The following is a 15,250-nucleotide window of genomic DNA, read 5'->3' as shown; positions in this document are numbered from 1 at the left end:
CTCCTCCCAATTGGTTACATTTAGGCTTGATTTTCATAAAAGGACCACTTAGAAACAGTCACTTGATGTCTAAAAAGTAAACACTAGTAGCTTCTCTGGCAACTCCTCCCTTGAAATCTCTGACCTGACTGCGCAGCCAAAAGATTCTCACTTTCAATAAATTTTGCTTTGCTCTCTGTGCCTGTCTACATAGTAATTCCTCTTCAACATGAGACGAGAATGGAGATCATCCTCATCCCCAGGCTCTGGCAATACAAGGAGAGTTCTACAGTTACAATATCTTCCTGACATGCAACCCACAATTCAACACATGAATATGAACCCTGTTCCAGGAGCACTGGTACCAGGACCTCACTCATCAGTCAACCAGCACAAAACTATAGTTGAATACCACTTTTCTGGAGTGAAGCCTTCCCAAGCAAGAAACATTAATTAGTTAGCATTTATAATCTCTACAAAAACAGCAGGTCACCATGTAACATTATGAATCACACAAGGAGACCGGTTACCAAAGGAGAGTCATTTCATACAACACGTATCACCGCCAAAAAGATGAATTCATTGAAAAAGTTTCGGTGAAATTCAACATGATTTCTTTTAAGTGATAAAAGATTTTTAAAAAATGACTAAAGTCCTTCAAGAACCAAACAAGACCTTTTGAGGAAACAGTGGAGACTCTAAAAAATAATCACTCAGCAACCTAAAGGTTTCTACAGGTTTTTAAAGGTTTTTACAGCAAAACCCAGAGAACAGGATGCAACAAATCAGAAACAGATTACAAAAAAAAAAAAAAAAAAAAAAAAAAAAAACCAAGAAAACAGGCAGAAGACCCTGAGTTCAAAAGATTCAAGAAATGACAGAAAATATAAAAGATTAGTCAAAACTGGAGCACTTATAGTTATGTACCAGATCTCTAAGTAGAAAATAGAGTCCATTTGTTAATCTAAAAACCACATTACTATAAAAAAGTTGAGGAAGTACACAAAAAATAGTGTACATACTTCACTTTTTTTCTGATAAATAATCATAATTATTGCTTTAAATCTACAGATTTTTTTCTTTATTCCAAAAGATGTCCGCTTAGAAACTGAAGAAAAACATGTTGATCCAATTATTTTAAAACGTAACTACTCGGGCTCGCGCCGTCAGCCCGTTGCCCCCAGGCGACCAAAGCCCCACCATGTCCCAACCCAACCGGCAGGAGTACAAGCGTGGGGACCTGGTATTTGCCAAGATGAAGGGCTACCCCCACTGGCCGGCCCGGATTGACGAGGTGCCTGAGGCCACCGGGAAGTTCCCAGGCAATAAATATCAGGTGTTTTTTTTCGGGACCCACGAGACGGCTTTCCTGGGGCCCAAAGACCTGTTTCCTTATGAGGCGTCCAAGCAGAAGCTGGGCAAGCCCAATAAGAGGAAAGGCTTTGGCGAGGGGCTGTGGGAGATTGAGAACGACCCCACAGTCAAGGCTTTTGGCTCCAATTTAGCCCAGAAAAAGAGCGACAAGATAGAGGCCCAGCCCACACCCACAGATGGCGATGGAGATAAGAAGCGAAACGTGGAGGGAAGCTGTGATGAAGAGGGAACGCTGGTCATGATCATCGATGAGCCAGCCACGGAGAAGGAGAAGGAGGCGCTGAAGAGGAGAGCTGGGGACCTGCGGGAGGAATCCCCTAAACGTACCAAGGCTGCGGAAGTCCTTGAAGGGGAGAAGGCGATGGTGGCCATCTTGGAGGTGGAGCAGCCAGTGCCGGTGGAAGAGGAGGAGGAAGAGAACGGCGTGGCCTCTGAGCTGCCTCAGGAGAAAGAGGAGGAGAAAGATGTCGCCAAGAAGGAGGCTGAGGCCCAGCAGGAGAGGTGAGAGGGTCCACTGGGAGGAGCAAGGCCTGTGGTGGGATCTCCAAGGATATAAGTAATCCTACTCCTCTCTGACTTTCCCCGTATCCATGAGTGATTCAGGAGAAGCCCACGCCCCCTTTCGGATGCTGTGCAGGTGTTCCTGGGTGAACTGGCCATGGCCTGCAAAGCGCAAAGCCCTTCCACACACCAACCTGCTCTTGCCTTCCACTCCCCAGCTGGTGCTCAGCCTCTGGAGATAGACCTTGACAGGGCTAGCTGGTTTTCACTTTCAGGTCCCTACACCTCTGAGATCAGTCAGGGTCATGTCTTCAGTTCCCTGGGAAGTTATGTGGCCATTTGTGTCGCATCGTGTTTGGAGCTAGTTCCCAGGGCTTCTGCTGGGCCCAGCTTTGGCTGTTCCTCCTCCTCCCCCAGGCGGAAGTGGATGGGACCAAACATAAACGACAGGGTGGATGTCTGGGGCCTCAAATAGAAGTGGAGCGGAGTGAGAATATTTTTTAGCTCCTCTCCCCTCTTCCCACATCTGTTTTACCAGCTTGTCAGGGAAGGGCGTGCTTCCATAAAGCTCTACTAATTGTGACAACATCCGTTCTTACTTTTGCTGACCCAGGATTTCTGGGAGTTGTAGTTTATCATCAGAAACATCAGGGGCTTCCAAGTTGTTTGAGTCAAGGACAGGAGATCTGAAGGGTAGAATTCACCTATCCAAGCGAGGTGTCAAACATCTGTCCCCTCTCAGGAGTCAGAGCTGAGCTGAGAGCATCAGTGACACCCCATCCTTCTCCACAATGCTCAAGGCTAGCCTGTAGTCATGTGTGTCACTCAAAGGAAAAGACAGGTATTCTAGAATACTTTTAATTGAATAAAATTACAAAAAAAAATTTTTTTGAAGATCCCCTACCCTTTCATGTGCTCCCCATTCTGCTCCTTTCTTTCCCATCATTGCTGCCATTTCTAGAATGCACAAGGAAGCTCCTCTTCTGTTTGGGACTGATGACTTTGTTTTTATAGATGCGGCCCTAGTGTACCTTTGGGTGTCACTTTCTATCCACATCCCCAGTTTATCTCACTCGGTGGTGGTAGCAGATCTGATCTGTGAGCCACCAAGAGGACAGAGAAATCAGTGTCAGCTCCCAGTCTTGCTAAGGTCTTTCCACATCTGTCTTTCATTCTTTAACACTTGCTCTTCTCCAGTTGTCTCTGATGGAAAATTGCTGACTGCAACTTTGAAAAATTAGCCCACAATCAAAGATGATTTCACCTCCAGGAAAATAAAACCCATTGATTTCTAAACAAACACACAAAACAAAAAAACTAAAAATAGGTTTGGATTTTGCGGATTTCTTAGGAATTCAGAGACAAAGCATATAAGGAAAACAAGTGATAAATTTAACATCACTACTTCACTAGCATGAAAACTTTAAACCCTTGAAAGAATATTGTGAAAAAAAAAAGGAAAGAAAATTCATTGACTTTGAAAAATATTTGCAAAGCATGGTAATAAGGAATATACATATACATGGCAAACAACTCTTTTAATTCAATAATTTAAAAAAATCCCCTCATTTTGGAAGTAGGGGGGAAGACTTGAACAGATACTTTACCCAAGAACTTGAAAAAATAGAGTTGAAATAAAAGCAGCAAGCAAGAATTCACAAAAGTGGAACTGTCAGATAAAGGAATACCAAATGGTACAACATTGGGAAACAGTTCATCAGTTTCTTATAACATCCATAAACAATCTCACACCTGAGAGTTCACCATAACATCCCAGAAATTCTTCTCCAAAGTATTGCCAAAACACTAGAGACAAAATAATATCCATTACTAGTGAACAGATAAGCCTGTTGTGAAATACTGACATAATACAGCACAAGTCAGCAATGAAAAGAATGGTCTGTGGATATATGCCACAGTTGGGGCAAACCTCTAGAGCATTGTGTCAATGAAAGAAGCCAAATACAAAAGGCTACCTCATTGTTGATTTCATAATGTGACATTCTGGAAATGATACAACTACAGGGAAAGAGATCACTGATTTCTAGGTCTTGGGAGTGGAAGGAGAGAATTAAGAGGCACAAGGGAATTTATTGGGATAAAAGGAATATTCTACATCATCACAACATGAGGGCATCTATTTGCCAGAACTCATTGAAGAAAGCACCAAAAGAAGGAAACTCCCATGCTTAAGTTATTCCTCAATATGGTTGAATCTTTAAAAGATGCACATATATTTGTTTTCTGGCTTGGTAAACACTCTGTAGAATTAGAAGTTCCAACACATCCAGTAAAGTTCCAGAAGTGAAGAACAGAGTGAGTGGGAAGGGACAGCTACGAAAGGCATAATAGCTGATTTTTTACAAAAATTAAGTATTTCTTCAGATATAAGAAGTACATTAAGTTCTGAGCAGCATAAATAAGACTACAGAATATCAAACTAAAAAAAAAAAAAAAAGCCAAACTGTGTCTAGAGGAAAAAAAGAGATTAAAAGTAGGGACACTTTTCTCAAGAAGTACAGACTGTTCAGGTTTCTTATTTCATTGTCTGTTTCCCATGTACCTGGTAAACACATTGCTAATGTAAATCCAGCTCCCTTTTCTCCCTTCTCAATAAAAGAAACTCCTAGTGCTGCAGTCTTGAGCTTTTCAGACGCTAAGCGCCTCACTTTCTGTTTTGATTGATTTTCAGCTATAATATAGAAAATTCTAATATGATACTCTTGACACATGTCTCTATTTGCAAGCCAGCTTCTCACTAATGTATACCCCATCAGACAGTGGCTCAAGTACTTGAGTCCCTGTCACCCCCATGAGAGAGCCAAATGGAGTTCCTGTCTCCTGGCTTCTGCTGGGCCCAGACCTGGCTCTTGTGAGCACATCAGGGAGAGGACCATTGATCGGAAGATCTCTGATTAACTACCTTTCCAGTGAAAGTAAAAAATTGTAAAATGTCCCATAGCATAAGAATACTTAAAGTATTGTTTGTATACATGATGTGATTGTAAGTATGTTCCCATAAAATGTTGTGATGTACTCTAACTCAGATAATCTGACAGTATTAGGTAGATTGATTCATTCCAATGTGTTCTTTTACTCATAGTTTTTCCTTTGTGTTTCTATATCAATTTTGGAATGATATGTCTAATACTACCCTTTCCAAAAAAACCCTTCATTGTAATGCATATACTATGTGGTAAAATACAGTGTCATTATTTAGCAGTTCAAACGATGTAAAAAAGTCTTGCTTCTTAAAAGCAAAACTGGCTGAAAAGGGTATAGAACTGCAGCCAACCATTCAGTGTAACTAGCTTGAGTCACTATCTTACCAGATCAAGGGAGAAAGAAATTGCTGTGCACCCCACCACTCACAGTTTTAGCCAAGAGGGTTCCACAGCCATCCACTGACTTAATTTCAGACAGGAAAGTTGATTGGGATCTGAGCAACTACCAGGATTCTAGCAGGGAAACTGCCCTGCTTCCTTCCTCTCCACTACTACTGCAGAGTGCCTCTGTTGCTTTTCTGTCAGCATCATGATTAGAAGCAGAGCAATGTGTATGGCAAAAGATAGATCACCTGTATCCTGCAATTGTGGGAGTTTGGGGGCATTATCCCCAGAGCTAAAATCACACACTTTACGTAAACCAGTGGCCTTCCCCTTAGCTTCTGTGTGCTAACACCCAAAAGCAGCCATTTTAAAAAAAAATCTACTCTCACCTGGCAAATCTGACCCCACTATACCTTCCAATACCAGGACTATAACAAGACATTCTAAATTTCTTGGTGCCACTAGAATTTACCCAGGGGACACAGGAAAGAGGCTACCTGCATTCCATCTCTCTGGACTCACACGCTCCAGGATAAACTGTCCTATATACCCTATAGTCACGCAATAGGACTAGAATAGGGTTCCGCTCACATCCCCTAGGATTAAGACTAGAACTGTAGAATTAGGACTGGAACTGTCCTAGCAGGACCTGAGGAAAGGCCCATCCATATCACACAGTCTTAGATCCACAGAAGTTGATGCCACAAGCATCTCTTTGGCTTGCAGGGAGGACAGGAAGGCAGCCACCCAGTCTCAGCACAAAGAACCAAGATCCTGACTGCCACATTTTCCAGGGAGACAGCAAATTGTATGTAAATCAAAGATAAATACCCAAGGAAATCCTTATTCATCTTAGAGCCATACTTCTATGCCTATGAACCTCAGCAGACCAGACCTCTGTGTCACTTATAGACACAGCAGACATTGATTTATAGTAAAGAAACCAGACGTTGCACCTCTGAACTCATCTAGAACCAAAGCCAACACAACAAACTAAGGGAAACCCTGTAATCCAGCTAAGCAAACTCTTTCATAATAAAATCTACTCCATGAAGAAGAAGGATGAATAAACAAGGCAAGAAGATGTAAACATAGTGACACAGGAGACACAAAGCAAGATAGCATGACACCTCCAAAACACAAAAACTCTCCAGCATTAGATCCTGAAATGAAGACAATCTGTGAAATGACAGACACAAGTGCAAAATAAGGTAACTCAGTGAGTTGCAAGAGAGTACACACAGATTTAAGAAATGAGGAAATTAATGAGCACCATGAATGAAAATATTGCTAAGGAGATAGAACTTGACTTTGACCTGGCCCAGCCTTCAATATTACAGTAGACATGTTATTTCTTCCTCTTTCTTTCTTTCTTTTCTTTCTTTCTTTCTTTCTTTCTTTCTTTCTTTCTTTCTTTCTTCCTTCCTTCCTTCCTTCCTTCCTTCCTTCCTTCCTTTCTTCCTTCCTTTCTTCCTTTTTCTCTGTCTCTAGACTATCTTCCTTCTCTCTCCCTCCCCCTTTTTCCTTCCCCCCAATTTCTTCCTCTCTCTCTAACTCTGCCTTTCCAATAATTATTTTTAAGAAGAACCAAATAGACATCTTGGAGATGAAATCTTCAATCAATGAGCTATGAAATCACAATTAAGAGCTTTAACAGCTGAACAGATGAAGTGGAAGACAGGACTCCTGACCTCAAAAACAAAAAATTTGGAATAAGCCAATCTGACAATAACAACAAGAAAACAATAAAAAGAATGAAAATGTCGACATGAAATATGAGCTGCCATTAAATAAGTAAATACTTGTAAGTATTCTTGAAGGAAAAGAAAAAGGAAAAAATGTGATAGCCTGCTAAATTGAAAAAGACATAGGCATTCAAACACAAGAAGGTCAAAGAACCCCAAGAAGGCTCAACCAAAAAAGGCTTTCTTCAAGGCATCAAAAACATCAAAATATAGTAAAAGAAAAGGATCAAGTTACATGTAAAAGAAAACTAATTAGATTACCATCAGACTTATTGGTGGAACTGCTACAGGCCCATCCAGAGGAGAGTGAGATGACATATTCCATTGCGGTCACTTGGGGAGTGAACCAGAGGATGCAAAATCTTTCCCTATCTCAATCTGACTTTCCAAGAAAAATAAATAAATCTTTTTAAAAAAGTTATCATGGATACACATAACACAACAAAATTCGCTAATAAAATTCCAGTCAACAAAATGACAAGCTTTAGTTCTTGTCTATAAATAATTTCATTGAATGTAAATGGATTAAGTTCACCAACCAAAATATTTAGGCTGACTTAAAGGATAAAAAACACTACCCTATTATATCGCTATGTACAAAACCTCACTTCACAAAGGTATACACAAAAGTGAAGGACTGGAAAAAGATATACCAGGCAATGGAAACAAAAAGTGAGCAGATATAGTTATCCTGATACCAGAATAAAAAGACTTTAAATCAAAAACTGTAAAAGGAAATATATAAGGGCATTATATTTAATTTTTTTCATTTTCTTTCTTTTAAATTATATTTTTGACAATCTTTACATTGTTAATTAGGGTAAAAAGGTACAAGGGCTATAGGGAAGTGGGTAAGACTATTATTTCCCTATTGTTTCCTTCATATATCTGAGGTAAAGGGAATATTGAGGGAGAAGCCCCACACCGTCTCCCACCCATCCCAGGTCCCCGATGTGGGGCATGCTCTGAGATCCTTGCTCAAGTGGTTTTGATAGTTCACCAGTTATGAATCGCTGCCAATCTCGCCACTCCAGGCACGATGAGGTTGTTGAAGAATCCACTGATTGACATAGTCCATCACAGAGTCTCTATTTGTCCAGTATTTCACTGCCAACATATAGCTGAGGTGGTGGATTGACTTGTTCTGTCTTCTGTCTTTTCTTGGTTAGGGTTCTGAGTCTGGCATTTCGACTGGGGAGATCCCCAAAAGAAACTTTGAGGTGTTCCCAGACCAGATTCTTGTATGTACTAGCAAGTATAGGGCCTGGCACAGTCCATCGCCTCGATCAGCTGGTGGTTGCAATTGCTGGGTTGGTTTGTTTTCAGTCCCGACTTCCACTGGAACTAATGGGTGTTGCAGTCCAGCCTGGTTCTGCCCAGCACACACTCGGCCCTCACGTAAACCAGTAGGAGCTGCAGCCCAGTCAGAGTGACCCACAGTAACCTCCACCAGGCCCGCCCCTACCCTGGTTTGTCAGTATGTGTAGCAGGCTAGTCCAGTCTGCCCCATATCCCATTTGGCTCTCGTACATGTCGAACGGTATTGAAGCTTAGTTCCATCTAACCAGCTCAACTATCCAGCCCTCACGGATGTTATTGAGTGCCTCTCTGTCTAGCCACCCCAGCCCCTGTCCTAGTTTTTTGTGAAGGGCATTATATTTAATAAAATGTTCAAATCAGCAAGAAGAAACAACAATCATGTATTTATGCACCCAATCCAAGTCCACTCAGATATATGCAAGAAATACACTAGACTTAAAGGGATATACTTCAATACAAAATAGTAGGTCACTACAGCACCTCACCCTCTGCAATGGACAAATAATCCAGACCAAAAAAAAAAAAAAAACTATAAAAATACATTGGAACTGAAACATACCATCATGTAAAATGGGACTAACAGACATTTTCAGGACATTTCACCCAACAACTACAGAATAGCCATACTTTCCATCCGCACATGGAACATGTTATGGGATAGACCACATATTTGACTACAAATAAGTCTCAGAAAATTTTTAAAAATTGAAATCAAATGATGTGTCTTCTCAGACAATAAAGGAATAAAATCTGAAATCAAAAGGAACACTCATAAATACTTGGAAATTAAACAACAATAATGATCAATGAGTCACTGAAGAAATTAAAGCCTAAATCAAAGCTTTCTTGTAATAAAAGAAATGAAAACATATCAAAACCTGTGATACACAGCAAAAGCAGTGTTAAGAGGGAAGTGTATAACATTAAATGTTTATGTTTAAAAGAGAAATGTCTCAAGGATCTAATGATGCCTCTTGAAGACAGAAAAAAACAGAATAAACCATACCCCAAATCAGCAAGAGGTGAGAAATAATACGGATCACAGCAGAAATAAAGTTAAAACAACAGAAAAAAACTACAAAGATCAACGAAAAAGTTGGTTGCTTCAGAATATAAATAAAATGGACAAAGATTTAGCCAAACTGAAACAGAAAAGGAAAAAAAAAAAACTCTAAATAAAATCAAAGAGGAAAAAAGCCACACCAGCACAACAAAAACACAAAGGATTGTAAACAACTACTACAAAGAATGCAATGCTAATATACAGAAAAACCTGAAAAAAGGGACACAGTTTTGAATTCGTATAACTTACCAAGATTAAACCAAGAACATGTATACAACCTATACAGATCTATCCACTCAGATTTTTCATTTAGTTACTGTGTTTTCCATTATGAAATTTGTATTTGCTTCCTCTTTATATATTTGCTGATATTCTATTTTTTAATGTTACATGTTAAAATTTTATCTCTCTAAAATTTAAGCATTAAAATTCCTAATCATCATGGCACAATGTGGTAAACTGCCTTCTGTGACACTGCCGAATATATGAATGCTTATTCTAAGACTAACTACTCCACTTCTTATTCAGCTCCCTGCTAATACACTTGGGGAAACAGGAGAAGATTGCCCTAGTATTCAGGCCCATGCCAGTTGGTTGGAGACCAGGATGCAATCCCAGGCTCCTGGCTTCATCCTAGTCCAGCCCTGTCTTTGTAGCCATTTAGAGAGTGAACCAGCAGATACAAGATAGCTTGTTCTCTCTATCTAACACTGCCTTTCAAATAAATAAGTCCTAAATCTATATATATATAAATCCTAGCCCATAATATGTTGGAAATGTAACTTACTCAGAATCAAGGTTTTTCCAAGTGTAATTAGTTAAGAAGGAATCATAGTGGAGTAAAGTAAACCCCTATTTCCTGTTGGGAAGAGGCAAGTCCATTTCCTGTTGCTATAATAGAATATCACAGACTGGGTAAATTATACATAATAGAAATTGATTTGGTTTGTGATTGTGGATGTATGAAATTCCAAAAGCATGGCACTGGAATGTTGTAAGAGCCATTGTACTGCCTCATTATGTGGCAGAAGGACAAAAGAATACAAGCAAAATACATAGAGAAAATTGGGCCAAAGCAACTTTTTTGTTTCAGGAATATACTCCTGCAATTATAGTTCAGTCTTAGTTGCTGTGGGCATTTGGAGAGTGAACCAGTAGATGGAAGTCTCTCTCTCTCTTTCCCTTGCCTCCACCCCATATATGTGTATAGTTATGTCTTTTAATAATAAAAATGGATAAACACTTTCACAAAATATGACATTTGCACACACATATACACAGTGGAGAATACCACATAAACACAAATATGTTCACATATCAAATGAGAAAAAAAATGATCTGAAGCTAGATAGACAGGCCAGAAGATATTCTCCCTCAAAGCCCTCCAAACAAATCAACCAGGACAACGCTTAGACTAGATTCTAAAATCTCTGTGATTCTCATGCGGATATCTGTTCATTTCCTGTGTTCATTTAGCTTCAGCAATTCCTAGTTGTTGGTAGCATATGTGGTTTTCTACTAAACCAGATTTTTTTTTCTTGTGTTTTGAGATGCCGGTACTTATTTAGACCTTATCTTTTAGCCAGTTTTCTCTGACATCACTCCAAACAGGACAGGTAAAGGTTAGCATCATGACAAAGAAATCCAGATTTTCCATTTGTCCTCAACTGGCACCCAAAGGGAGAAGCTACTCATTAGCAAGGGGCAAGAGTGTCAACTCATTCACAAAGTTGTGGTGATGATCTTAATATTGTTAGGTAATGGTGAAAGTACTGGTTTTCTACTAATCTTCCTCTGATATAACCCAGTGGAGACAGGGTGGAGTACTCCTTGCCTCATCTGTTTAACTTACTGTGAAACCAAAATTAGCATGGATTTGAAGGTGCTTTTTTGAGCTTCTGGAAGATAGAAGTCTAAGCTTCCCACTGGGTCTACAGTTCTCTATGGTTTATTTGTCTGCAGTAAGATGGTAATGAACAATATATTTTCTTCTTAGCTGCTTCTTTGCTGGGACTTTGACTAAAAAGATAAACTTTTGTTGGGGTTTGGGAAAGGAATTTATTTATTTATTTGTTTATTTATTTATTTTTAACTTAAGCCTTTTGGTGTTTCCAGATTGGTGAACTCTTCAGCTTGAATTCTGAGAAATACGAAACAGAAAGCCCAGGACACTCATTGTCATGTGATCCCCAAGTCTGGAGGCCCATGACTATCCGACGTCTTTTCTCTACCGTCAGGGTCTTAATTTTATATTGTTTTATATAGGGTGTCCATGGTGTTAAAGATTACTTATCAGAATAGCAAAAACATGTCTATTCCAATTTTCTAAAAGTCGATATCTAAAGATATATTTTAAACTAAATATCCCAGCTATTTGCTAAATAAAAAGTACTGTTTCAATTCTTGCTAGTATTGTAAAATAGTTATTCAATCTGACTTCTGAATGATAAAGCCGTATTGAGACACAGCTGTTTACATAACCAAGAAATAGATTATTTCAACGTTTGTACTTCATTAAGTCAACTAAAGTCAATCGCTGATCTTTCATTGTTGTTGAACAAAAAGTAATGCAAGACACAAACTTTTCAAAACTATTAGAAAAAAATTTCCCAAGAGGCATGATGGGTAAGTAAATATTTCTGTAACTAATGGAAAAATAAAAAATAGAGCAAAGCCCCCAACCCTAGTCCAATGAACATTTTCTCATTTAAAAGTGAATGAATTTGATTCATTGCTTCAAACTTTAAATATACTTTAATAAATATTAAATATACTTTAATAGATGTCCCAATTTAATCAGAATTCCTTTATTACCAAACTACTAAAGTTACACTTTCAAAATTTTTTTACAATGCTTGTTGTATGAATCAGATATTCATGACCAAAGCAAGTATCTGAAAGTAGCCACTTATGAAAGAAAGAGATTGATTTCAACATAAGCTTTGGAATAATGCAAGATAAGATGTACCCAGTAGTTTGGTGAGTGTGGCAAAAGTGGAGTGAGAAGCATGGGCACTAGGGGCATCACATAGTCAGGCAAGAAACAAAGAGCTGCTGGGCCCAACCTGCAGGCTTTTATAATCAGCCCTTCTAAGGATGCATCCCCAGTGACTTAAGGACCCACCCACCAGGCCCACCTCCCAGATATCACAGTGAGGTCAAACCTGCACCCTTAATCCATCAATCATTAGCATTAATCTATTAACTAATAACATAATTCTTGTGAGCACAGCCTTTAACATAATGAACCTTTGGTGAACACCCAAACTGCTATCCAAACCATAGCACCTGAATGTATTTGCTTTATGCATGGAGAATATATTCAATATTTTCCAGTGATTAAAAGATAATTATATATGTTAAAAGTTCATGAAACAATTCATTAGGCAGAAACTTCTAAAGAACTCTAGAAAAAATTTAAAAATCACATAAGATTAAATAAAACTACTGAAGTCCAAAAGTTTCACCTCCAGTCATAATGGTAAGAACCATAGGCTCTATATTTCTACCATCCCAGGAAGATGCAGAGACAGAAAATTATTACTAGAGGACTTCTAAACACTGCATTTGAGTTTGGTTGACTTTATCAAATGCTATCAAAAAACAAAAATGGGGACCATAAGCAGAAGCAAGCTGAATTTCTATGAAGAGTGTATGATAATATATACACCACTGTGGGATATGTATTTAGAAGACTGCACATACAGAGACTCCAGTGAAAGCCACATTAGTCAAGAATGCCTCAAAACTGTCCACTAAAAATATCCTTCAACTCCAGCAGATACATTTGTGGCTGCATGCTCTCCAGTGTAAATAAGCTTAGAATTCAGTATCCTTGGAATCAAGTGCCAATGGAGATCTGACCCCAACACTCTGTAAAGTATCTCTGCCAAGTACAGCACATAGTAAAATGATTCCTTCCTAAAAATTATGTGACTCATAGATTAAGTAGGGAACTTAAGCAGTAGAGCGCTTCCTCACAAAACATTCAGATGAAGATCTAGATGCTCCATTAGATTAACTGCATTTTTTCTATGAATATCTCCTCATTCTCTTATTTCTTTTCTTTCTTAATATTCCCCTCTTAAGACTTTTAGCTACCACCAAACTTCCCAATCGTTAAATTTGGTAACTGACCTCAATGGAGTATCAGAAGATATCTGTATACATTCTCTACATTACAAGGTTTCAAGGATTACCCATTGCCACTAATATTTTTTCAAAGCTTTACAGGATCCCAAGGAATCACACCCAAGACCAAGGGGCATAAGAACTGATATAATCTACAGTTAATCATTCTCCCATGGGCTGTTGAAAAATCATAGAATGTTTTCATTTTAGTTGTGATTTTGTCTCTTCCAAATCAAGCAAGCTAAATTTCAATTTACCTTTTTTATGTATTGATCTGGCCCATCCAAATAGTCTAATAAACCTATTTATTGCATTTTTTAGTAATAATTAAATATGATAATTTTAGGAAATGTTCAAGTCATTATACTTCAGTGGTTTATACTCTAGCTAAACTAGTTACTAAAATGTGTGATTTTTTAATTTGATTTTGACTCACAATGAAGTGATCCAGGCTTCAGGGCTGGAGAGACTATTCTAAATTGCTAACTAGAATAGCTTTAAAAATAAATAATTTTTGACTATCCATCAAGTAATAATGCATTTTTGTAACTATTAGGTGGTGTTTGTTTTAGATGGGTAAATAGAAACAATGAATCAATTAGAAATACAAAGCTATATTGTTAATTGAAGTTGATCACTCAGGTGTAAGACCTTGAGACCTGGAAGAAGCTCCTGACACCTAGCTTTAGACCTGCCCAGTTCTACTCGTAGAGTGAACCAGTAGATCTATGTCTTTCTATGTCTTTTTCTATCTCTCTCTACATAACACTGACTTTCAAATAAGTAAATAAATCTTTAAAAAATAAACGAAATAGGAATCTTTATTTAAAAAACCTACAGAAAGTATCACACTATGAATATGGATATGGATATTCATCAGTATGAATATCTTGCCTGGAAGTCAAGAGCTAAGAAGACGACTGTCACCTCTGAGTACAATAGCACAATATTAGAAGTATACAATAAAGTAAAATGATAAGGTTTAGAAAGGGAAAATAATATTGTGATTATGTATATAATACATGAAAATTTTCATAAAATCTAGTCACAAAATAGGACTACTAATAAAAGAATCCAAGAAGATTGCTGTCTACAAAGTAAGCAAAACAAAATCAGTTGACGTCCTGTAAACTTGAATCACTAAGTAAAGTTACTATCATGCAGATGTCTCTCCATCACAGTAGCAGTAACACAATTAGGTAGAAATATATATAACAAAAGATGTCCAAGATCTATGTGAAGAAACTAAAAAATACTGGTGGAAAGATGTCCAAGAAATTTTAAATACATGGGGAGATGAATCATGGCCATGCATAAGAAACTCAATTTATCCTGGGTAATTAGAATAATAACCAATATCCAAACAAGATTATTATGTTAAGCTTTATAAACACTACTTAAGATTCTTGTAGACAATATAGCCAAGACTTTTTAAAAAGGATAGTGAGGAAGCACTTGTCCTATTAAAAAAAGACTTTGGCAGTAGGCATTGTGTCATAGCAGGTAAACGTATCACCTGGGTATGAGCTTTGGGCAGGATTCTTAAGACACAAAAATAGGTAGAACTATAAGGAAAAGATTAATAGATTGCTTTGTATTACATATAATTATTTGAAAATTAAATTAATAAAGTTCTTGCTTTTAAAGTAGTTGTGGTCGTTGCAAAGTTCTATGAATATGCTAGGATACATTCATACACTGACTATACCAGTGAACTGCACACCTTAATGTTTATTTTTTTATTTGAGAAAGAGAAACAGAGGTAGAGAGACAGAGAAATCATCCAGTAGTTCTTTCCCCACATGTCA

The 15,250-nt window shown here is 38.1% G+C and overlaps 1 protein-coding gene across 1 annotated transcript; it reads left to right on the top strand.

Annotated features, from left to right (window-relative positions):
* Positions 1 to 1,143: 1,143 nt before the first annotated feature.
* On the top strand, positions 1,144 to 11,716 carry LOC101535678 (hepatoma-derived growth factor-like). The gene is made up of 2 exons (XM_012925659.3): positions 1,144 to 1,854; positions 11,427 to 11,716. The coding sequence occupies exons 1-2, from the start codon at positions 1,181 to 1,183 to the stop codon at positions 11,446 to 11,448; spliced, it is 696 nt and encodes a 231-aa protein (XP_012781113.2). The 5' UTR covers positions 1,144 to 1,180; the 3' UTR covers positions 11,449 to 11,716.
* Positions 11,717 to 15,250: the final 3,534 nt, after the last annotated feature.

This window comes from Ochotona princeps, chromosome 9, assembly GCF_030435755.1.
Source record: "Ochotona princeps isolate mOchPri1 chromosome 9, mOchPri1.hap1, whole genome shotgun sequence".
NCBI classification, from domain to species: Eukaryota; Metazoa; Chordata; class Mammalia; order Lagomorpha; family Ochotonidae; genus Ochotona; species Ochotona princeps.
The sequence above is the reverse complement of the archived record's forward strand: the minus strand, read 5'-3'. Positions and strand labels throughout refer to the sequence as shown.

Coding starts and splice junctions, on each gene's coding strand:
- LOC101535678 (XM_012925659.3), top strand. CDS start 1,181: ATGTCCCAACCCAACCGGCAGGAGTACAAGCGTGGGGACCTGGTATTT. Junction 1,855..11,426: donor GCTGAGGCCCAGCAGGAGAG/GTGAGAGGGTCC, acceptor TGGTGTTTCCAG/ATTGGTGAACTCTTCAGCTT.